The sequence below is a fragment of the Natrix helvetica genome (genome assembly GCF_964273705.1).
Source record: "Natrix helvetica genome assembly, chromosome: Z".
Classification (NCBI taxonomy): Eukaryota; Metazoa; Chordata; class Lepidosauria; order Squamata; family Natricidae; genus Natrix; species Natrix helvetica.
The window spans coordinates 41,422,822-41,446,263 of record NC_138554.1 but is presented as its reverse complement, the minus strand read 5'-3'; the positions used below and the strand labels follow the sequence as shown (position 1 = coordinate 41,446,263).

General features: G+C 42.7%; 1 protein-coding gene across 1 annotated transcript; it reads right to left on the bottom strand.

Annotated features, from left to right (window-relative positions):
- Positions 1–21,272: 21,272 nt before the first annotated feature.
- On the bottom strand, positions 21,273–22,805 carry GNGT2 (G protein subunit gamma transducin 2; the record flags this gene model as incomplete). Its single annotated transcript, XM_081933230.1, has 2 exons — positions 21,273–21,398; positions 22,722–22,805. The coding sequence occupies 2 exons, from the start codon at positions 22,803–22,805 to the stop codon at positions 21,273–21,275; spliced, it is 210 nt and encodes a 69-aa protein (XP_081789356.1).
- Between the last annotated feature and the right edge of the window lie 637 nt (positions 22,806–23,442).

Genomic DNA, 23,442 nt, shown 5'->3' with positions numbered 1-23,442 from the left:
CAAGATAGAATTTGGATCTTTAAAAATTAGCCAGCGTCCGCTGGCAGGTCCAAATTAGAAACGAATACCCCAGGGCAGAAACAGGCATTAACAATCTAGTGCGTGATCATTTCCAGACCTGGAGGGAAGTTGAGATCCTTTAATAATAGAAAATGGAGCTCATTGGCTTATGTACAGCTCCCTGAAGTAATTGTAATAACTGCCTTGCATGAAGAAAGAATGAAATGGGATTTTTGTATGTGAAATTAATGATTGCAGTGCAAATGTGAGTATGTTGATGGTAAAAGTTGGTATGAATGTAGTTTGATTCCCTTTCATATAAAGAAGCAGTAAGTTACAAGGTTGTTTAATGGTATGTGTGTGTATGCATGTGTGTTATCATTTCCAAACCTGAAGGGAGGGTGAGATCCTCTAATAAAAGAAAATGAAGCTTGGTGGCTTGTGAAAAAAAAAAAAAGCTTCCTGAAATACCTAGGATTGTTTGGCATGAGCATGCATGAAGGTCTGATTGCAGTATGAATGTGAGTATATGTCCCCCATGCCCCAGGGAGTGATAAGTGAATGGATCCAGAGATCCACGTGATTGCCTGTGTGAATTCCCCCCCCCCCTCTTCCTTCTGGCTCATTCTTTGGAGGGAAGCAGGAAAAGCGGGGAGAATGAGTGTCTGCTCATTTTTACCATGAGTGTGTGTATGAAACGCCCCAGTGATACCTGTGAATGCCTCTGGGCATTCCCCCCCTCCTTCTTTCCCTCCTTCCTTTTGGGTCATTAAAGGCTGAAATTTTTTCTCCTCACTTTAACCACTTTTTCCCCCTCTCTTCTGAGAAATTTGGAGTAAATGGGTGATCTGCTCCGCTTACCTTTCACTATTGTGATCTTTCATCTGCATATAAAAATTATGCAGTTACATTTCTTTGCTCTGAATACAATTTTGATTTTTTTTCTTCTTCTGGAAATTTTTGAGGTTTAAAATGCTTAATTAAACCTATAAAAAGGAATGATTTTGAGATATTTTGCTTACATTTGTAAATGTTTTAACATACTTGATGAGAATTTGCTTCCATCTGAATGGAATTTGATATTTTGGAGTGTTGACTCAAAGTACCTTTTTTTTTAAAAAAATGCAATTTTTAAAAGCTGTTCTTCTTCCCTCCCTCTTTTACACCTGTGCATTTTTAAATGTTTATGAGTCAAGGTGCTCTACCCTATGATATTTTATTTGTTTGTTTGTTTGCAACACAAGTTGTTGTCCCTCTTGGAAATTTACTCATCTTACTGCAAAAGTGTTTCAATCATACAGGCAGTGGGAATGCCATGTTCCATGAAATTTACCTCGTCTGCCTCCTGAAATAATGTTTGGATTTCCACACTTGGACAGAATGGGTGAGATTCCACAACATGAGACTAAAGATATGTCTGTAAAGAACTGTATTCTTGGCCTCTCCTCTTTTTTTTTTTTAACCTCAGAAACAAAGGACTGCTAGCTCAAACCATAACTCTCCAATTTGCTGCTTGTGATTGCCTCCTGATAAAACCTGACATGAGGAAAAAAAACTTAGCCAAGCCTGGGACAGACTGCCAAGACTGACTGACCACTCTTACCAGCAAGCCAAGCCTAGTACCATCCAGCAGACATGAAAGAACCCTGAAGGAGATGAAGAAATAAAGACCAAAAGACTTTTCAATTCCCAGAAGACAGCTGAAAAGATTATGGGGAGGGTGGAATTTGATAAAGTTTTCTTTCTCTGTTTCATTCACAGAAATTTATTATGCTTTCTTCCTTGCCTCATTTATATTGTAATCAGTTTAATGTATTCATGTAAGAATTGTATTTGAGAATGGCTAGCACAGCAAGTTCTGAACACCTTAGATTTCTGGCTGGTGGGAGGGAAATTTTCTCCAAAATGTCTGTATTTTCTGTATTGTAGAAGCAGCTACACACACACACACACACACACACACACACTAAGAGAGAGGGAGAGAGAGAGGCTCCATTCAGAATTAGATTGAAACTATCTCCTTGACTTAACTCCACAAAGCATTTCCTAGGTTGATTTTTGTCTTTGCACAAAAGCAGATATCTCCCTTTTAATCCCATGGGGGAGGGTCAGTTCCCCTCAGGCAATTCCCCCACTTGAAGAGTAGTAGAAAGGATCTTCAAAACTCAAACCCTGACAGTGACTTCCCCCCCCCAAAAAATGATGTTGCCCAGTAAAGCAGGACATGGTGCACTGGAGGAGGAATCTCAGGAGGAGGAGGAATCCCAGGGCTCATTGTGTGTAGTTTTAAAAATACTAAATAGCTTGTATTGCACACTAACTAAACTCAATTTGGCCTCACTAAAATAAGAGCTAGGGCAGATTAAAGAACCATCCCCTGAAAATGGGTAGCCTGTACTTCTTTAAAAGGCAGAACCATGGCTGTGAAGGATTTTTGGGATTTGTGGTTGCTTGTACCCTGTCTGGAAGCTCACAGAAAGTGATATCAACCATCTGAAAATAATTGGCATGGTAAATTGGATATTGTAAATTTCTTTCCAGAAATTGTGTCCTGGTTGTTAAGACCTTCATGGTTGAAAGCTCTCTGGGAGCCAACTGAAGGGATCCTTCTGCTGTCTCTTTCAATGCCTTTCCATCAGAAAAATTAAGTTTCCCTGATCTGACCAATTTTATCTTTTGTCAAAAACATGTGCGTTCCACTCACATGTTTTGAAAAAAAAAGGAGGGATTGTAGGAAGTTATCACCTAGCCCTCTCCCAGAAAAATGAAATATCCTAGGAAATATTGATAAGGCAGAATATTATATTTTCCTGGATGTGAAAAAGGGAGAAACACATTTTAAACACAGAGTAAATTCCTGCAGCTTCCCCGCTTTGTCAATGGGCCATTAAGAAGGCCAAGCTAGTCCACTTTACATAATAAAGAGTTCTCCTCTTAACTCCAGAGTGATGGGATAAGGCAGGATAATATAAGCCTTTATTCAAGTGACCACATGGCAGCTGAACTCAATCAAACCTGAATTCAAAACAGCCTAGAGGGTTGCCCCTGCATGGGCCCATGTGAGTCTGGCAACCAATCAGAATACATTTCTTACACAGGAACAGGAAACAGATAGGTGGGACTGAACAGGTTATAAAAATCCCTGCAAGCCCTTCTTCACCCCTTCTCTTCCCGTCTCTTCTTCTCCACCAACATTGAAGCATGTGATCGCCTTTTCTGTTCAGGGCTCGGGCCATGTGGTCCTGTCCACCATTAAACCATCTTTCCAAGCAGCCTCCATGTCTCCAGTGTCTTTTTCCCCACTTGGAGCCGAACCCAGAAGGACATTTCTTCCTACAGCTCTTTGAGCTGCACTGATTGCTAATCGGTTCTGAGTGCAATTCAAGAAAGGAGTAACCTCTTCTAAATCCCTTCATAGCAATGGAAAGTTATCTAAAAGAATGGTTCTCAACCTCATTAAATTTAAGAAGTATGGACTTTGACTCCCAGAATTTCCCAGTCAGAATCCTCATTGGAGTATTCTGAGTGTTGATGTTCACTCATTTTAAAATTGCTAAGGTTAACTTTGATCTATTCTAGAATGCCAACTTCTGAAGCACTTCAGCTAGTGGATTCATTTATGGAACGTTTACACAGGTTTTTCATGCTTCTTTATTTTATTGCTATCACATACAAATTTATATAAATAAAAATGTAATGTTTGTTTGTTCAAAATCTCAAATCTCCGAAGGTTCTTCACCAATTGCTTTAAAATTTTGACACAACATTGCATTCAAATACACGCATGTTTTTATACATGCTTTTCTCCCCTCTCCACCCCCCAGGCCTTTGCTGTCTGAGGCGGGGTGGCGCCTGCGCCATCCCTCGGCTGCCTCCCCCTGACCTTAAGCCAGCCTCCCCCCGCCCAGCCCAGTGGAGCTCCAGAGGTGGCAGTGGAGCATATCCTTAGCCTGACCGGCCACGCGCGCTCTCTACCACCCCCTCATAGCGAGCCAGCTACAGCCTCGCCAAGGCGGCTCTGATGGGGGCAGCGGTGGCAGTGTCAGCCTGAGGCGCAGTGGGGCTGGGATGCCTGCTGGGTGCCCCGTGAGGAGGCAGCTGTAGTGGCGGCAGCATCTCTGGATGGGGCCACGGCTGGCGGGGGCTGCCTCACGTCCTTCTTCCTCCTCCTCCTCCTCCTCCTCCTCCTCCTCCTCCTCCTCCTCCTCAGGGGACGCCGGCCGCCTCCTCTTGCCGCCGCTGCTGAAAGAAGCTGGGCCACCTTTTCCTCCTCTCCTCCTCAGCCCAGTTGGACCGGTAACTGAGGGAGGTGTCATCATCGTCGGTGGTGGTGGCAGGCCTTCCACCGGCCCCAAAGCAGCGGCAGCCACAGCAGCCTGACTCAGCGGTGGAGGCGCGGGAGAGGAAGAAGATGGAGGAGCCTGCAATGCTGCCTCGGCGGGCTGGCAGCAGCAGCAGCAGCATTGGCTTGGAGGACTTCCCGCCCGACCTGCTGGCCCAGCCGACGCCGCCTCCCCTGGCCCCCGATGCCGCCTCCATCTCGGTCTCCTCCTGCCCTCCTGGGGCATCTCCGGCACAGAGCCTGGCGCTGCTCTCACAGGGAGAAGGAGGCGTCCGGGGTCAGATCAGCTGACCCCAGCACAGATCTTGGCCAGCCTCAGCTCCAACAACAATATCGCTGAAGACACGGAGAGCTACGATGACCTGGACAAGTCGCACACCGAGGACTTCTCCTCCTCCGAGATGCTGGACGTCTCGCTTTCCCGGGCCACCGACTTGGGGGAACGTAAGTGCAGCTTCCCCGAGGAGACGCTCAACAACTTCCACGAGGCCGACAGCCCTGACGCCGTCTCTCCCAACCAGCCTCGTCCAGTCCAGCAGCCCGAGGCCTGACCAACAACAGCACCCATCCGCCACCCCACTAGGCCCACTGGAGACACCCCCAGCCTCCCTCCCATAGTGGGGTCTGGAGGGGCCCCATCCATCCCGTCCTTCCGGAGGCTGTCCATCACGGGGAGCTTGGAGAGCGCCAGGGCGGGGCCTGCTGGGGGAGTTGTGGCTGGTGCAGCGAGTGGCAGGGCCTGCCACGTGGGCAAGACCCTCACAAACCTTGCTGCTGCTGGTAATGGCATGGCCCTGCCTGGAGGGAACCACCCTCGGGATGTTTCTTTCCTCGCATGTTTTTGGTAAATGTGCCCGGTCCAACGTCTTTCCAGCAATTGAAAATTGTTTCTCACATGGACAATTATATGTTGCATGTTCTAGAGTCGGCAAACCAGACAATCTCTATATCTGCACAGACAATGGAACAACAAAAAATATTGTATACCCACAAGCATTGTGAAATTAAACATATTAGAAACTTGCACTTTCTCTTTTCTTTCTTTTCCATTTAACTAGATTGGGCCATAGCAACGCATGGCCGGGTACAGGTAGTAGAAAATAAAAACATATACTTTTGAAAGAAAGAGAAAAAGAAAGAAAGAAAGAAAGAAAGAAAGAAAGAAAGAAAGAAAGAAAGAAAGAAAGAAAGAAAGAGGCGGGAAGAAAGGAAGGGAAAGGAAAGGGGAAAGAGAAGGAGAAGGAGAAGGAGAAGGAGAAGGAGAAGGAGAAGGAGAAAGAGAAAGAGATTCAAAGGCTTAGAATAAATACAAAGCTTGAATACAAAATCGTCCAGTATTTTTTAAAGTCCAGACTTGCTGAATTGTTCCAGCAAACCAATTTAATAAATACAAAATTCTTCATAAATTGATAAATGTCAAATTTTTGATACCTAATTCAATACAGTAAAATCTTTAATCCTTATTCTACTAGCCCAGTGGTGGACAACCCGCGGCTCGCGAGCCACATGCGGCTCTTTACACCCTTTAATGCAGCTCTTCTGTGTGCCGGGTGCCAGCTCCCCTCCCTCCTCTCGGGCTTCGGAGGGAAACTTCTGCAAAAGCCCGGGCGAGTGACAACCAAGTTTGGTCCTATGACTGCAGAATGCTGCAAAATACCATAAATGCAGGCCAGTTGTTGAGTGTTTCAAATGTGATTGGAACACTCAACAAGGTGACCACAGTGTGTGTGTGTGTGTGTGTGTGTGAGTGAGACAGACAGACAGAGAGAGGAACAGAGAGAGGGAGTGAGGGAGGGAATCAGAGAGAGACTGACAGACAGACACACACACACACACAGACAGAGAGAGACAGAGAGGGGGAGGGAGGGAGAGAAAGATAGACAGACAGACAGAGACACACACAGAGTGAGTGATTAAGTGAATGAGTGAGAGACAGACACACCCACATACACAGAGTGACAGAGAGAGAGGAAGGGAGGGAAGAGAGACAGAGGGAGAGACAGAGACAGACACACACACAGAGTGAGTGAGAGACAGACACACACACACACACAGAGTGACAGAGATGGGGGAGGGAGGGAGAGAGAGACAAAGAGCCAGAGAGAGAGAGAGAGAAAGAAAAAGAAAAAAATAAAGTGGGAGAGAGAGATGAAATTAAAAACAACAACATAGAAACCTGACTTACTCAAACTATCCAAGGAAATGCAAGGCCAATGTTCACATTAGTGGTTGTGACTTTGTCAGTCAATGTCAGGATGTAATTTTCTCTACATTGTAAGGCAAATTTTACGGAATTTAACGTTATCGATAAATAATATCATTCTAAAGTTTTTGTTTTATTAGTTGTGTTATTTGTATCCTCCCGACCTATGTGGATACTTGCATGCAGAATATTCTCAATAAAAACTTATTGAAACTAAAAACAGTGTACCATCCTATGTATTTTCAGTTTTAAAAATGTGTCTCTCAAAGTAAATTTCAATTGTGGTATTGGCGAGATTTGGCTCAGTTGAAAAAAAAGGTTGCCCACCACTGTACTAGCCAAAATAAAATTAATAATATTATGAATATTAGATCAAAATGGGAGGAGGCAGCACAGATTTAAATAGTATGTGTCAAAGAATTTTGAATTAAATTACATATCTAAAAAACTGATACCTACATTCACAGTAAACTTGGAAGATAATCTTGGATAAATTAATTGCACTTTTTATTTATTTTTTAAAGCATGAGACTATTGATTTATTTAATTAGGACATGTCAACTCTTAACATTAATTATTAATATTGGTCTTATTAGCATGTGCTCTCTATTAGGAAGTAAAATATTTTTAATTGTACATACTGCTATTCTGTTCTCTCAAATAATCCAAATTCTATTTGTAAGAGATCAAATGTTTTTAAAGACTGATAAAACATAAACAGCTCTAGAATATTAATACCTTTTTCTACCCAAAATACCAATGGAAAGCTTTAACTGCAATTAACTTGCTAGCCCAAACTGGTGTTCTCCAAAAGCAACTGGGTACCTTTTCCTGCAGCTCCTGCATCAACAACTGGAATTATGGGTAGTGTATCAAGCACCTCCATATTGCAACATATTATGACCCAAGTCATAGGTCTTATTGTGAAACTTCTTGGGCATTTTAAATGTAATCGTATGTCTCTCTGGTTATGTCCATGGATGTGTTGGTGTTGGCTCACTAAAAACTCTAAACCATATGCTCTTATGCTACTCCCAATGTAAGCATTGTAGCAGATATTCATTTATCCAATCTTGAAGAAATGTTGAGTGGGGAGTGGAGTTTCTATTCACTGTTACTTCTTTTGGACAAGGGGTCAAAATAGTCTCCCATTTGCCATTTTGTGCTACCATCTGTACATTATAGCTAATCCTCAATTTACAATCAGAATTGGCCCAGAATTTCTTTTGCTAAGCAGTGTGATTACTAAGTGTGTTGTGCCAAATTTTACAATCTTTTTAAAGCAAATTATTGCAGTTGTTAAGGGAATCATGCAATCATTAAGTAAATCCAGCTTCTTCCATTGACTTTACTTGTCGTAGATGCAGGCTGTTTGAGAAGCTTGCAAGTGTCAGTCACACACAACCCAGGGACATAGCAATTGTGATAAATAGATGACAGTAACCAAACACCAGAATTTTTATCATGTGACCACAGGATGCTGCAACAGTCATAAGTGGAAGGACTGATTTTAAATCACATTTTTAGTATCACTGCAATATCAAGTGGTTGCTAAACAAATGGTTAAAAGTCAAAGACATTGTGCTATTATCTGTATTCATCTTTTTAAAATAATACTTTAAAATTAATTTTGTTGTATGTGTTCTTATTCATCATTGGATCATGCTAATTGCTTTTTAATGTATGTATCTATGTAAGTAACCTACAATTGGATATTTTACTGTATCTGGCCATATGGCTGTAATAAACTGATTTGATTATTGGGAAGCTTTCAGCTACAAGAGTTTTCAGCAGCTTATTGGAGTTCAAGAGAGGTTCAGCAGCAAAAGACAGCTCTTTATCTGACGAGGTACACGGAGACCTACCAAACGCCCCATCATCTTGGACAAGTCCTGCGCTGATCCTCCAGCTTGGCTAACAATTGTGCGTCTGTGTGCTGCTCTTCCTCTAGTTTACGGCTATCGGCCTCGCCATGAGAACCGTATCCCCAGAAGTGCGTCTCCTTCTGTAAACTGGAAGGCATCTCTTTCCTCGCTTTTCTTCCAGTCGCCGCGCTCTTCCAGATTAGCTGGACTACACGTTTCAAGCCAGCACGTGCACCGGGGTATTATGAGAGTTTGTGGTCTAAGGATTGATGCAGCTGAACAGTCAAGTTCGCAGGTCTGCGCGGGAGAAAGGTAGCTTCTGTTTGGTCCGGCTGCTATGGCAACCACTCCCGCGTTTGGCTGCTTGTTCCCGGGGATGCGTTTGGTTGTTTGGTAGATTGCATCTGAAAATGCAATATATTGGGGGTCAGGAAGTGGGAAAGGACTGTTAGCAAGGACTCAGAAACTTTCCTGTTTCACCTCCCAATCAGCAGGTCCCATGGTGTAATGGTTAGCACTCTGGACTTTGAATCCAGCGATCCGAGTTCAAGTCTCGGTGGGACCTCGGGGTGGCATTTTTGGAACCTGTCAATCGCAATAATGCAACCCCGAGTAGAACAGCAGTGAAGTGTTTTGTGGTCGCGACCAACACAAGTGGCTATTTCACATGCCAAAGTCTTTCGCCTGGCAGAGTACATGGAACAGGCGGGGTTTGGGTCTAAATCGGAGAGCTGCCAAAAGAAGACTTCTCTGATTCTCATTGGTCAGAATGAATGCAGCTGCCTTCAATTATTGGCCAAAACGGGAAATGCAATTTGCGTTTCAGCAGTGAAGGAAAAAGAAAAAATCACCCTGCTTTAAGTCTGTCGTTCCTGCTTTTCCATCTTTTGGACACGTGCATCTCTCAGTCTAAACTTTTTTTATTTTTCCCCTCCTACCTTCTCATTATCTTACTTTCGGTGATGCATTAAAAAATGACAACTTAATCTCAATTTCTTTTACCTGATGTAAGTGAACTGGTGAATTAAAATGCAAGTTTTTGATTTGATTTGATTTTGTTTTTTTACTTCTGCAGCAATATCAGGATTGGGGCAGAATGGGAAATTTGGAAGGCTGGTAGGCAGTTATGCAAATATCCACTTCCTTAAAATTACCATTCTCATCCTTCCTATTACCTATCTCTTCCCACTATGACTATAACCATATTGCTTGTATCTTTGCAATTTATATTGTTTTATTTGTTTCCTAGTATGATTACTTATTAGTAACCCATAACTATCACTAAGTGTTATCTCTTATGAATCTTGATGAATGTATTTCATTTTTATTTATATACACTGAGAGCAAATGCACCAAAGACAAATTCCTTGTGTGCCCAATCACATTTGGCCAATAAAGAATTCTATTGTTTAGTAAACCAAACCCTATGTTTAAAATGCCCAGATATTATAAAACGGTAATGACCAGAGTGAACGGGATGGAGACTAAAGCCAAAAGTATAATGTTGGCATTTAAAGAATTAAGTAAAACAATAAATAATTTACCAAAGAAGCAAGCAACACTGGTATATAAATATTATACAATGCTGGATACTTAAGTGGAAGATGTGAGGGAGGGAGGATTCAGGTAAATACATATTTGAATGATTAATTATGTTTTTATTTAAATCAGTTGAAAACTATTGTTTCATTTAAAAATGTACCTACCTCAAAGAGAGAACACTCCTTGTCAATTCTAGTTGACAGAGGCTGTTTACTTATTTCTTAATGTTAATACAGAGATGAAGATGAGTAGTAAGTGTATAAAGCATGATGGTCCAAACCGAACTAAAAATTAGGAAAACATTTGTGCCATATGATGATTTGAAAGAATAGATTTCTGGTCTTGAAGCCCATAAAACAAACCTAATCATCAGGTTATTTTTAAAAAATCTTCATATAAGTATGACAGGCAAGGATAATAGAATGGAAGAATAGAACAAAAAATGAATCTCCAATTCTGAAACCCTGAATGAAGCATTTCTGAATGTGAAGGACTTAGAAATGATTATTACTCTTCTTTCTAAAGGATTGCCTTTTCTGGTTGTCACTTTTGGACAGATTATCTTCTCAGTCAGTTACTTCATCTTTTTTTCAAGGAACAGATTGTTGCCCTGTGGTACTTGGATGCAGTTAATAAAAAGCAAAGGAAGGTATGTTTGATCAGTGTGTGTAGTCATATACCACTATAGGCACTTTAACTGCATTTTCATCTGATTTAGATCAGTGTTTTTCAAACTTGGCAACTTGAGATGTGTGGACTGCAGTTCCAAACATACTGACTGGAGAATGCTGGGGATTGAAGTCCACACATCTTAAAGATGCCAAGTTTGAAAATATTACTTTAGATGCATTTTGTCCTCCAAATAGAAGATTTAGGTGGTTCTCTACTTGAGTTTACCATTTCAGTTACCTGAGAGATAACAATGGGTTTTGTTTTTAGCTTAGTTGTGGATGACAGAAAGACCTGCATCTCCCAATTTATAACACAGCTTAAAATTACAGAAGAAGAAATTAATGCAAAGAGTGTCCAGTTTATTTATGCAACAGATTCCTTTCTATATTTTTGAGTAAGTACTTTTTAATGACATGGTTCAGTTAATTTTATCAGGAGACCCCTGACCCATCAGAACAGATATTGTTGGGAAATATATGAGAATGTGTAATTGGTATAGAGGAGAAATTGATTCTCTAAGGCTTGATAAATGAGCAATATCCACAATGAGCCAGTTACCCTTACTTCTGTATTAACAGATGAAAGGGATGCTTTTCTTACTGAAACAGTCAGGAAAATACACGTGCTACATAACCTTTATAAGAGATATCAATGAATGCTGTATAGATTAGTCGTGTCTTAATGACCACCACGGAGACCAAAAATTCTGTTGCTAAGCAACATAATTGTTAAATGAATTTTGTCCCATCTTGCGACTTTTCTTGCCACAATTCTTAATCACTGAAATTGTTAACTTAGTAACATGGTTGTTAAGAGAATCTGCCTTAAGTGTTGATTTTACTTATCAAGTTTCAAAATTGATCACATAACCCCAGACACGTTGCATTTATGAAAAATATATCAATTTTCTGGATTCAACCACTTTGCCATCCACACCCTAATCTGCTTTTTTAATTTTGAAAGTTTATTTAACAACACATCATAGTTTGTTCACTTTCTCACAATCCAATTCTATCTAATTTACGATCACTATAAAGTTCTCCTTGTGATCTCTGTTTCTGCTTTGAGAACAAAGGTGGTTTGTCTTCAAAATGAAACTAGAAAGGCTCAGAAACTCAAGAGTTCTATAAAAGGGTTTATTCAATTCTGCCAGAGTACTTTGGCCTGGAGGACACACCTGTGTAAACTGGCAAATTGGCTGTTAAGTAAAGTGATCATTAAGTAAAAAACTGACTGTACTAACTGGCTGTAATGGCAAATATAGGACAGCAAAAGAGAGATACTGCAAAGATTGTAAATGTAAGCACTTTTTCATCAATATTATAACTGAAAGGCTGTTGTCCAAGGTAATCACTAAGTGAGAACTGCCTGTAATCAAGTCTGCTGTTTTTTCAGAACTAGAGGGCTGTCTTCCCAATATCTTCAAGAAACGAATGGCTACTATTGTTGATTGGTTGGGGATTTTGAGAACTTTCTTTTTAGTAATTCTGAGACAAAGTTAAAAGTGGATGCCATAAATTTGTTGCTCTATCACAGCGATGGCGAACCTATTTTGGCTCGCGTGCCACAAGTGGGGGGAAGTGCAGGGGGGTCGTGTGCGGGCGTGCCACACCCATAGTGCAATGCGCAACCCCCCCCCAGTGCACATGCACGCACTACAGGCGTCCCCCCCATTTTTACATGCTTTTTTCGGCCTCCCCAGGCTCCAGAGGCTTTATAGGAGCCTGGGGAGGGTGAAAAGAGCCCCCCCGCCCCCCCGGAGGCCCTCCAGAGGCTTCAGGGACCGTCCGGAGGCTTCCCTGACGCCTTCAGAGCGCTCAAAACGACCCTCCGAGCAAACCGGAAGTCACTTCCGGTTTGCTCAGAGGGTCATTTTGAGCGCTCTAAAGGTGTCAGGGAAGCCTCCGGATGGTCCCTGGAGCCTCTGGAGGGTCACTTCCGGTTTGCTCGGAGCGTCGTTTTGAGCACTCCGAAGGCTTCAGGGAAGCCTCCGGACGGTCCCTGAAGCCTCTGGAGGGTCACTTCCAGTTTGCTCGGAGCATCGTTTTAAGCACTCCGAAGGCTTCAGGGAAGCCTCCGGAGGGCCTCCGGGGGGGCGGGGAGGCTCTTTTCACCCTCCCCAGGCTCCTATAAAGCCTCTGGAGCCTGGGGAGGGTGAAAAATGGCTTTAAAAAAGGGTGAATTCAGCTGGCCAGCGCGCATGCGTGCTGGCCAGCTGACAGGGCAGCGCCTCGTGTGCCCTGACAAATGGCTCCGCATGCCACTTGTGGCACGCGTGCCATAGTTCACCATCACTGCTCTAGACTATGAGGTATTAGCCTAGTGAGCCAATACAGAACAGTCAGAGTAAGATTGGGACTTGTCCTTAAGCAAAGAGTTGCTCATCAGATTAATGTCATTGTATATGCATACCTTCCAAGCTTACTGATTGGACTTGCAAATGCATCACTGATTGTTGACTGTATATCACAGAGTATTAATGTATCCTATTTTTGTTGATCCTGTATTGTATATCCTCTATAGAAAGCTATATTTGGGTAATATGTGTGTGTACCTGCTTATTTTATTAATTTCCTCAATGAACTGTCTTTATAAATTGTTCTTGTGTCTTATATTCAACCTGGGGAGCATTGAGAACTAAAGAAGCTAGCAATGCATTTTAGCAGTTAAAAATAAATTTACTACTGCTGTGCATATTACTACAATGTTCCAATCTTTCAAGATTTTAGATAATCTAGTGCAGTGATGGCGAACCTTTTTTGGCTCGCATGCCACAAGTGGGGGGAGCGCAGGGGGGTCGAGTGCGGGCGTGCCGCACTCATAATGCAACGCGCGACCGCCCAGTGCGCATGCGCGCACAACGTGCGACCCCCCATTTTTACATGCTTTTTTTGCCCTCCCCAGGCTCCAGGGGCTTTATAGGAGCCTGGGGAGGGCGAAAAGAGCCTCCCCCGACCCCCCGGAGGCCCTCTGGAGGCTTCAGGGACCGTCAGAGGCTTCCCTGATGCCTTCGGAGCGCTTAAAACGACCCTTCGAGCAACCCGGAAGTCACTTCCGGACGGTCCCTAAAGTCTTTGGAACGCTTAAAGCCACCCTCCAAGCAAACCGGAAGTGACTTCTGGGTTGCTCGGAGGGTCATTTTAAGCGCTCCGAAGGCATCAGGGAAGCCTCCGACGGTCCCTGAAGAGTTCGGAGCGCTTAAAACTACCCTCCGAGCAAACCGGAAGTGACTTCCGGGTTGCTCGAAGGGTCGTTTTAAGCGCTCCGAAGGCATCAAGGAAGCCTCGGACGGTTCCTGAAGCCTTTGGAACGCTTAAAACGACCCTCCGAGCAACCCGGAAGTCACTTCCGGTTTGCTCAGAGAGTCATTTTGAGCGCTCTAAAGGTGTCAGGGAAGCCTCCGGACGGTCCCTGAAGCCTCTGGAGGGTCACTTCCAGTTTGCTCGGAGCATCGTTTTAAGCACTCCGAAGGCTTCAGGGAAGCCTCCGGAGGGCCTCCGGGGGGGCGGGGAGGCTCTTTTCACCCTCCCCAGGCTCCTATAAAGCCTCTGGAGCCTGGGGAGGGCGAAAAATGGCTTTAAAAAAGGGTGAATTCAGCTGGCCAGCGCGCATGCGTGCTGGCCAGCTGACAGGGCAGCGCCTCGCGTGCCCTGACAAATGGCTCCGCATGCCACTTGTGGCACGCGTGCCATAGTTCACCATCACTGCTCTAGACTATGGGGTATTAGCCTAGTGAGCCAATACAGAACAGTCAGAGTAAGATTGGGACTTGTCCTTAAGCAAAGAGTTGCTCATCAGATTAATGTCATTGTATATGCCTACCTTCCAAGCTTACTGATTGGACTTGCAAATGCATCACTGATTGTTGACTGTATATCACAGAGTATTAATGTATCCTATTTTTGTTGATCCTGTATTGTATATCCTCTATAGAAAGCTATATTTGGGTAATATGTGTGTGTACCTGCTTATTTTATTAATTTCCTCAATGAACTGTCTTTATAAATTGTTCTTGTGTCTTATATTCAACCTGGGGAGCATTGAGAACTAAAGAAGCTAGCAATACATTTTAGCAGTTAAAAATAAATTTACTACTGCTGTGCATATTACTACAATGTTCCAATCTTTCAAGATTTTAGATAATCTAGTGCAGTGATGGCGAACCTTTTTTGGCTCGCATGCCACAAGTGGGGGGAGCGCAGGGGGGTCGAGTGCGGGCGTGCCGCACTCATAATGCACAACGTGCGACCCCCCATTTTTACATGCTTTTTTTGCCCTCCCCAGGCTCCAGGGGCTTTATAGGAGCCTGGGGAGGGCGAAAAGAGCCTCCCCCGACCCCCCGGAGGCCCTCTGGAGGCTTCAGGGACCGTCGGAGGCTTCCCTGATGCCTTCGGAGCGCTTAAAACGACCCTTCGAGCAACCCGGAAGTCACTTCCGGACGGTCCCTAAAGTCTTTGGAACGCTTAAAGCCACCCTCCAAGCAAACCGGAAGTGACTTCTGGGTTGCTCGGAGGGTCATTTTAAGCGCTCCGAAGGCATCAGGGAAGCCTCCGACGGTCCCTGAAGAGTTCGGAGCGCTTAAAACTACCCTCCGAGCAAACCGGAAGTGACTTCCGGGTTGCTCGAAGGGTCGTTTTAAGCGCTCCGAAGGCATCAAGGAAGCCTCGGACGGTTCCTGAAGCCTTTGGAACGCTTAAAACGACCCTCCGAGCAACCCGGAAGTCACTTCCGGTTTGCTCGGAGGGTGATTTTAAGCGCTCCGAAGGCATCAGGGAAGCCTCCGGACGGTCCCTGAAGCCTCCGGGGGAGCGGGGGAGGCTCTTCGCCCTCCCCAGGCTCCTATAAAGCCTCTGGAGCCTGGGGAAGGCGAAAAATAGCTTTTAAAAAGGGGAACTCAGCTGGCCAGCGCCTCGCGTGCCCTGACAAATGGCTCCACGTGCCACTTGTGGCACGCTGCCATAGGTTCACCATCACTGCTCTATCATGAAGATTGTCAAGTCTATGCAGAGCTCAGCAATAATGGAGACCAGGTTACACGCACTTGGTTACACAATCCTAACATTAGAGCAGTAGACATTTCATTTTGTATGTAGTTCAAGTAGTTCTCAACTAACAACCATTTGTTTGGTGACTGTTCAAATTTATGAAGTTAAAGTGGAGCAAAACTGAATTAAAATTGTAGATCAACTACCTGTACTTTATATGCAGAACTAGAGCAGTTGTGAATGATTTTTTATATAGGAATACAGAGGAATTTTGAGTAGTTCAGAAAACCAGCAAATAGGCTGCCCCTGCCCCTGCTGCCTCCCAATCTCCCAGCTGATCTCCTTTTATTGCCCTGAAAGGAGAATGGAACTAGAAAGCAGGTTAGTGGGGTGGAGAGGGAATGGGGATTTTGCAGTATCCTTCCCCTGCCATGCCCACAAAGCCACAGCACGCCCACAAAACCACGCCCACAGAACCGGTAATAAAAATATTTGAATCCCACCACTGCAGGAATGTATATAATAATATTTAATTAAAATGTATTAAATGTACATGCTGCCTGACTCCCAAGATTCTGGGTAGAATATATTTGGCAGGGGAGTACATTCAAAAGCTAAGAGAGATTTCAGAGATCTATGTGTTGGTTGCTCCATGCTGCAGAACAGCTGATGGGTGCACTAAGTGCAGACCAGTCTTTTTCAAACTTGCCAACTTTAAGATGTGTGGATCTTTGTTGGTTGGAAAATTCTGGGAGTTGAAGTCCACATATTTTTAAATTGCCAGGTTTGAAATATACCACTAGTGTAGAAGCTCAGCTTTGCTCTCGTGGTAAATTGCAGAAACCTTAACAATTGGCTCTCCCAAGATGGTGTAGGCTTGCTCTATCAATCTATTGAATTTAGCTCTTGCCTCAAGAAGGAGATGGAAGTGGTAAAATGGTTTCTCATCCCTGGAAAGTAGAAAGGGCAAGCAAGAGATTCAGAACAGCCCCAGCTTCCATTGACAATAAAGTAGCCTTCCTGTGCAGTCTTATTTCTTGACCTGACCTATATTGAAGGGCTTACAAGGTACATGGACTAAATCTTTTGCAGCCTCAAAGCTGATCCAAAATATGTGGCTGTCCAAGGAGAAAAGCAAAATGGCACCCTTGATACAGGCACAGAAGATGACTTTCTCAAACTTGTTTTGACACTGGTAAAAGAGTAGAAGGGCTGTTTATGAGGTGAACACTGCCCTTTAAGGAGGGGGATTGATGTGGGGAAATAACACAAGGATTCAAAAAAGTCAAGATCGCAGCCAATACGACTCAATTGTAATACTCCTTTTTCCAGTGACGTGCGGTGAGGTTTATGACTGGTGAGGCACTGACACAGTGCTGGGTTTCAAATATTTTTAGACATGTGGACTTCAACTCCCAGAATTCCACAGCCAGGCATGCTCAGTTCCAATTTAAAGCGACAGCATTTGTTTTTCTCCTTTGCTCCTTCTTTCTTTTTCTTTTTCTTCTCCTTCCCCTCCTTCCTCCCTCTCTCCCTTCCTCCCCCTCTCTCAAACACACACACACACACACACACACACACACACACACACACAGAAGTTGGATTGGACTATCTCTCCTACCCCTTCCCTCTCTCACTCACTCTCAAACAAACCCCCACACACACAAAAGTTGGATTGGATATCTTTTCCAGTGGCTTGAAAGCAGCTCCTCTGCCATCCCTCCCCCATTCCTCTGCTGCCTTTCCCAAACACCTCCACCATTGCAAATGCAGCCTGCTGTTTGGGTGGGAAATGCCTGGAACACAATAAAGCCCATCCACCACCTCCTGCTGGCAGGCTGGGGTGTGAGGAGAGGCAGAGAAGCCGGAGGGGAGCCGAGCCGAGCCTCCCAAAAGAAAGAGACTGGGGGGAAATGTGTGTACTACAGCATGGCTCTTTGCCTCGCTTCCTGCCTCCTCCTGTGGTCTCCTCAGTGCTCGCTTGTGCTCTCCCTCCCCAAGTGTAGTTTGATTGCAGGTGGAGCCACGTTGCCTTTTCAAACTTGTAATCAGTGAAGCTGGGCTAGATTTTTATATAGTTTTATCCAGCTGTGTGTGTGTGAGAGAGAAATGAATGGGGGCCTGGGGAGGAAGTCACTACACTTGGGGAGGGAGAGCACCAGTGAGGTTAAGCAGAGTCATCCACGGTGAGGCAGCAACTAGCTCAGCTTTTTCCTTTTCCTTTTTTTTTTCATGATGAGAGTGGTAAGGCTGTGCCTCACTTGCCTCACCTGACTGCACGTCACTGCCTTTTTCTTGTTTGCTGCCTGGATTCCTCTTGCCAGTATCTGTTTCCTGAGGTAATTGTCATATCTTGCCCAACAGCAAGTCTGGAACTTGGAGCTGCTGTCATGATATATCATAGGAAGGTGTTTATAATCTGTTTGTCTAGGTATTATAAATAAATCAATAAGGTGAGGCCAGGGCCGGATTTAGATGAAAAGAGGCCTAGGCCAGTGGTCGGCAAGCCGCAGCTCGCGAGCCACATGTGGCTCTTTACACACTTTAATGCGGCTCTTCTGTGTGCCGGGCACCCGCTCACCTCCCTCCTCGGGCGGTCGCCAATGTTCCCTCTAAGCTGCGCAGATAACAAGGAAATGCCGCCCAGAAGTTTTAAAATGTGAGTGAAAATATCCCCCCTCCCTCCCTTCTCTCTGTCTGCACCGAACTCTCTCTTCCATGATTGGTGAAATCAAGGAAGATTCTGCCTGGATACCGATGACGTTGCAGAATGGAGAATTCCCATTGGTCCTATGGGGCTTCATTGGTTCCTGGGAAAACATGATTCGCTGGTTGTAGCCTGCTTTTCTCTGCATATCCGAGGTTTCTAAGGCATTGCATCGTCTGAAGCCCCGTTCTGGACTGGGCAATCTTTCTGCGATCCCTTCGCTTTGGGGAGAGAGGGAACCAGCGTGGAATTGGACTGTCTGAGCCAAAGGGGTCCACGCGATCTTGAGACTGGACTTTTGAGCAGTACCAATTCTTTCCACTCTTTCTTTTCCCTTTCTGTCCTTCTTCTATCTTCCTTTCCTTTTCATTTTTTTCCTTTCATTTCTCCTTTCCTTTCCTTTTTCCTTTCCTTCTTTTCCATTTCCTTTCCTTTGTCTTTTCCATTCCTTTCCTTTTCCTTATTTCCTTTTCCCTTTTTTCTTTTCCCTTCCCTTTCCCTCCCTTCTTCATCCTTTCCTTTCTACTTTCCCATTTCCTTTCCTTTTTCCTTTCCTTCTTTTCCATTTCCATGGCCATCATTGAGGGGGGGGGGAATGTGACATGAGGGGGGAGAAATGTGACATGAGGGGGTGAAATGTGACACGAGGGGAGAAATGTGACATTGTGGGATTGACATAAAAAGGGTTGGTGTGAAAAGGGGTGTGTGGACATAAAATTGCAGAATATCGTAATCTAGGAGCCAGCAAAATAAGTTAGTGGCCAGGTTCTGAGGTCAATATATAACATCCACAGATAAATAACAGTGTACCATCCTATGTATTTTCGGTTTTAAAAATGTGGCTCTCAAAATAAATTTCAATTGTGGTTTTGGCGAGATTTGGCTCAGTTGAAAAAAAAGGTTGCCCACCACTGGCCTAGGCTATTCCACTTATGGGGCCCTTTCACCTCCCATTTTTAAGTTTGTAAATTACACGAGAGATAATAAAATACATCATTACTGTGATATATATCAATATATTAAATGAAACATGTTGTAATTGGTACTAACCTTTATAAAAAATGTGGCACCGATAATAAATAAAAATAAAAGGCCCCTCTTGATCTTGAGGCCCTAGTTAGCCTATAGGAAAATCCGGCCCTGGGTGAGGCAAATTGAGTATAAGAAGAAATGTGTGTTTCCTGGCACTGACTTTTCTACACACTTGAAATACTTACAGACTGCATTTAGGATCAAACCTTTTGGATTAATGCTCAGGTAGTCAAATCAAACTTTAAAATATGGAATTAAGCAGATTTATTTAGCCATTCTGCTTCTTAAGTGAAATAAGTGAATTTTGAAAGTGGCAGCATGGTTTTCTTGTCAAAACCAGCTCAGAATTTCTCTTTCCTTGCACTCTTCATGCCTTATATGCATGACTTCTACAATGCTTGTATGAGGTTTCCACCAAATGAATAATAATAAAACAGGCTATTTCAGTGCTGCATGGAAAAATGTGCATTTTTTAAATTTAAAACTATTGGAGAGTCATCAGTGTACTTCATAATATAGTTTGCAAAAGTTAGATCTGGAACTAAACATTTATTATATATAGTGACATAATTTAATATCTGCTTTTGATAATAGTACAGAACTATCTCTGTCTCTGTCTCATTTTCTCTCTCTCTCTATCTAATCATCTATCATTACTTTTCTAAATACTTTGCAATTCTTTTGTCTCTGAGTGGATGAATATCCTATCTGCAGTAAGATCTGAGTAATAAAAGTAACAATCAAATGAAATGTTAGCTTGGTACGAACATGGCAAAACTCAACTTGGAGAATAGCAGATGCTTTCCATTTGCAGTTTAGTCTTTTCAAATAGCTTCTTCTCAAAGCTAATGTGGTAAACATCAGAATTGAGATTTTGCTGTACAAATGTGAATAGCTGAGCAGTAAGAAGTGATATTGTTCCAGCATATTTTGAGACGTAGTTAGTTATGGTCATAGAAGAAAGCCAAGAATCATTCCATTATTTTAATTTAATTTATTTAATTAAATTTAGATGCTGCCATCTAACTATCCATCGATCTGGACTTTTTCACCATAACTTCATTTCTTATATTGTGTTTCTGTTATGGAGAGTCTGCTTTTCTTAGCCCAACTTGCTATGTGGTGAGACCTTCTTGCATGTGAAGACTGTAGTTTAGACCAGTGTTTCTCAACCTTAGCACTTTCAGATGTGTGCATGTCAACTCTCAGAATTCCTCAGCCTCATATGAGGGACTTGAATTCTGCAATCTTAAAGTTACATTGCTTGAGAGATGCTAGTTTTTAACATCTGAAAATAAAGTACCACTTAATCAACTGGTGCAAATGGGAAAACTAAATTAAGTTACAAATGTAATTTTCTAAAAACAAAAACAACCAAAGCCGTGTAATACAATTTAATAACTAAATAAATCATATTTCTAAAGCCTTCCAAGTAGCCACTTGGCAGAATGGAAGGAGAGAGAAATCTTGAATAATAATAATAATCTTTTTTCTATTCTCTTTCTTTTTCAAGCCTGCATCATTTTTCCTGCAAAAAACAAAGCAGCTAATTAAATAATAATAATCATGGAATATGGAATATAGAAGAGTAATATATTTTGGAGATCATCTAGTCCACCTCTGCCTAGACAGCTTCAGGAAATATATACTTTATAAAGAACACCTACTTATATATCTTGGTCATGAATTTGTTCTGGTTCCTTTTTTCTGAGGTATGATTAAATTCCCTCCTGCAGAAAATTTCTAAGGATGGGGATCCTGTGGCCCTTCTAATATAGCTGACTACCAGCCCCCCAGCACCCTTTGGGGTTCAAAGGTTCCCCAATCTTGACTTAGATTCATCGTATAGGGTAAACATAATTCATACAGTACTAAGTAGCATATAAAGAGAGCAGCAAAGATCTTCTCTTGGGTGGGGCCAGGGTCAGCTTATTGTACAACCTCCCTTCTCCTTGAATGGGTTCTTGTCTTCTGGGACCCCTTTTAAGATAGGATCTTCTGCAGCCATAGATTCTATAAAGGTTCTGAGTTCTTTTGCTGTCTTGGAGATCTATGTGGAGGGAAAAAATGCAGTGTTTCATTTCCTGAACTTTTGATTTCTAATTTACAACCTCTAAATAGTATGATGGTCCTAGGGAATTAATAGGGAACCTTCCCGCAAGAGAATAAGGAAGAATAGTTTTGGAAGTCTTTGTTTCATTCTTTCTACAGTGTTGTGATTCTAAATAAGGGCTCAAATAAGGGCTCAAACAGTGAGAAAAGCTCACTGTTTCTTCATTCCGTTTCTCGTTCTAAACATATAGATTCAAAATGAGATCTTAATAATAGAGGCATTTGGCACAATGGGAACAATCTTCCTTGAGACCAAAACTTTTCTATGACTAGTCTTCTAACTTCTTAAGAAGCCAGATTTTTTTATCCTCAAGTTTCATATGTAGCTTTCTTGAATTTTGATTAGATCAGTGTTCAGGGATCATTCAATACAGTTGTATTTTATTATGGCAAATTTTTAATAACTGTACATTCTGCTATGCTGTTTATAGCATGTTTTTCTGTTGATTCTCCTAAATAGCTTTTAACATAGATTGTGTGTTTATGTCTTAAAATATATTCACAGAAAACATGACTGTGTGGGTTGACTAATATAAAATTTGCAAATTATGTTTGCAAATAATTTAACCTGACCAGTTGATGTCATAATTTATTAAGTCTCACTTCTAAGGAAGAACTGAGGAACAAAGAAAGATAGGAAGATTTTTGAAACTGTGGCACAATGTGAATTTCATTTTTTTCGTGCTCTGTGCTAATGATATTTTTCCTCATTTTGTCACAGGATGGCTTCCTGAAAGTCTTTAGAAGATGAGGAGGTTCATTTGCAGGCCTATCCGTCCATTCAGATGGAAATGGAGATATCATGGCTATCTATAGGTTGTCTTAATGCAATTTTGTGTTTTAAACATGAAAATTTAGCATAGCTATTTCGATGAAAAATCATTGAAATGATAAGCAATATTTCATACAATGCCCTGTGAAGACCCAATTGAAACATGGAAACTACAACACTGCATGATATTCCTGGACCAGTGTTAATTATTTCAGCATGCCTTTCGCAAGTTAACTTTCCAGTCTGTGGTCTCCTTTATATTTTATTTATTTGATTTTATTCTTTCCCTTTCCCTCTGACAATTTAATATTCTGTATTTCAGAAAGTATGACTATACTGACACCAACTGGCTGAACAAGAGAAAAACAGCCCATAGGTTTCTATAACTTAGCTGGCATAACACAAAGCTATGAAGACTAACACTTCTGAAGGGTTGTTGATGAAGAAGCACTGTTTTTTTTAGTTAGAGGTATATCTGAAACCCATTACCATTTGTCTTTCAAGCTTCACTTCCTTCTTCAGTTGATCTAATTCCATTTGCTTTAGCTCCTTCTCACTCATATCCTGAGCCATTATGCCCTGTAATACAAATATCAATCCATATTAGCCCTCCAGGCAGAAACAAGCCACCTGTCAATCAACTACAAAAACTGTCAGTTATGCTTATCAAATTGATCACAGTTAAACAGATGTAAACCTGGTTCACCTCTTACTCCCCCCTCCCCTTGGATTCCCATGTGCCTCCTATGGGAGGAATAATTCCCATGTGCCTCCTATGGGAGGAATAATTCTGGAGGAAAGAATAATACATGTTTAAAGCAAAAGCAATGAAGTGATTAACATGTCCATTTCTGTTTTTTGATGTTGACCTTCTTGGTCTCTAGGTTTATCATTTGTGACTCTCTGGATGATCCTTCAGAGCCAAGGGATATCAGCCTCAAGATCCAATCCTTCCACAAGGAATGATGAGCTACTGACCCTCAGCAAAAATTGAGTCTAGGATTAATTCCTAAAGAGATGTCCATTATGCAGTTCTGCAGTGACGTGCGATGAGGTTTATGGCTGGTGAGGCTGGTGACGTCATCAGGAAGGCGGGGAATGGGACTACGTGTGCTGGAGGCTGAGGCTGCCTCAGCCTCCAGCACACGTGATCCCATTCCCGCCTTCCTGAGAGCGCTCCGCCGGCTCGCGCTTCACGGTCCCCAACAGC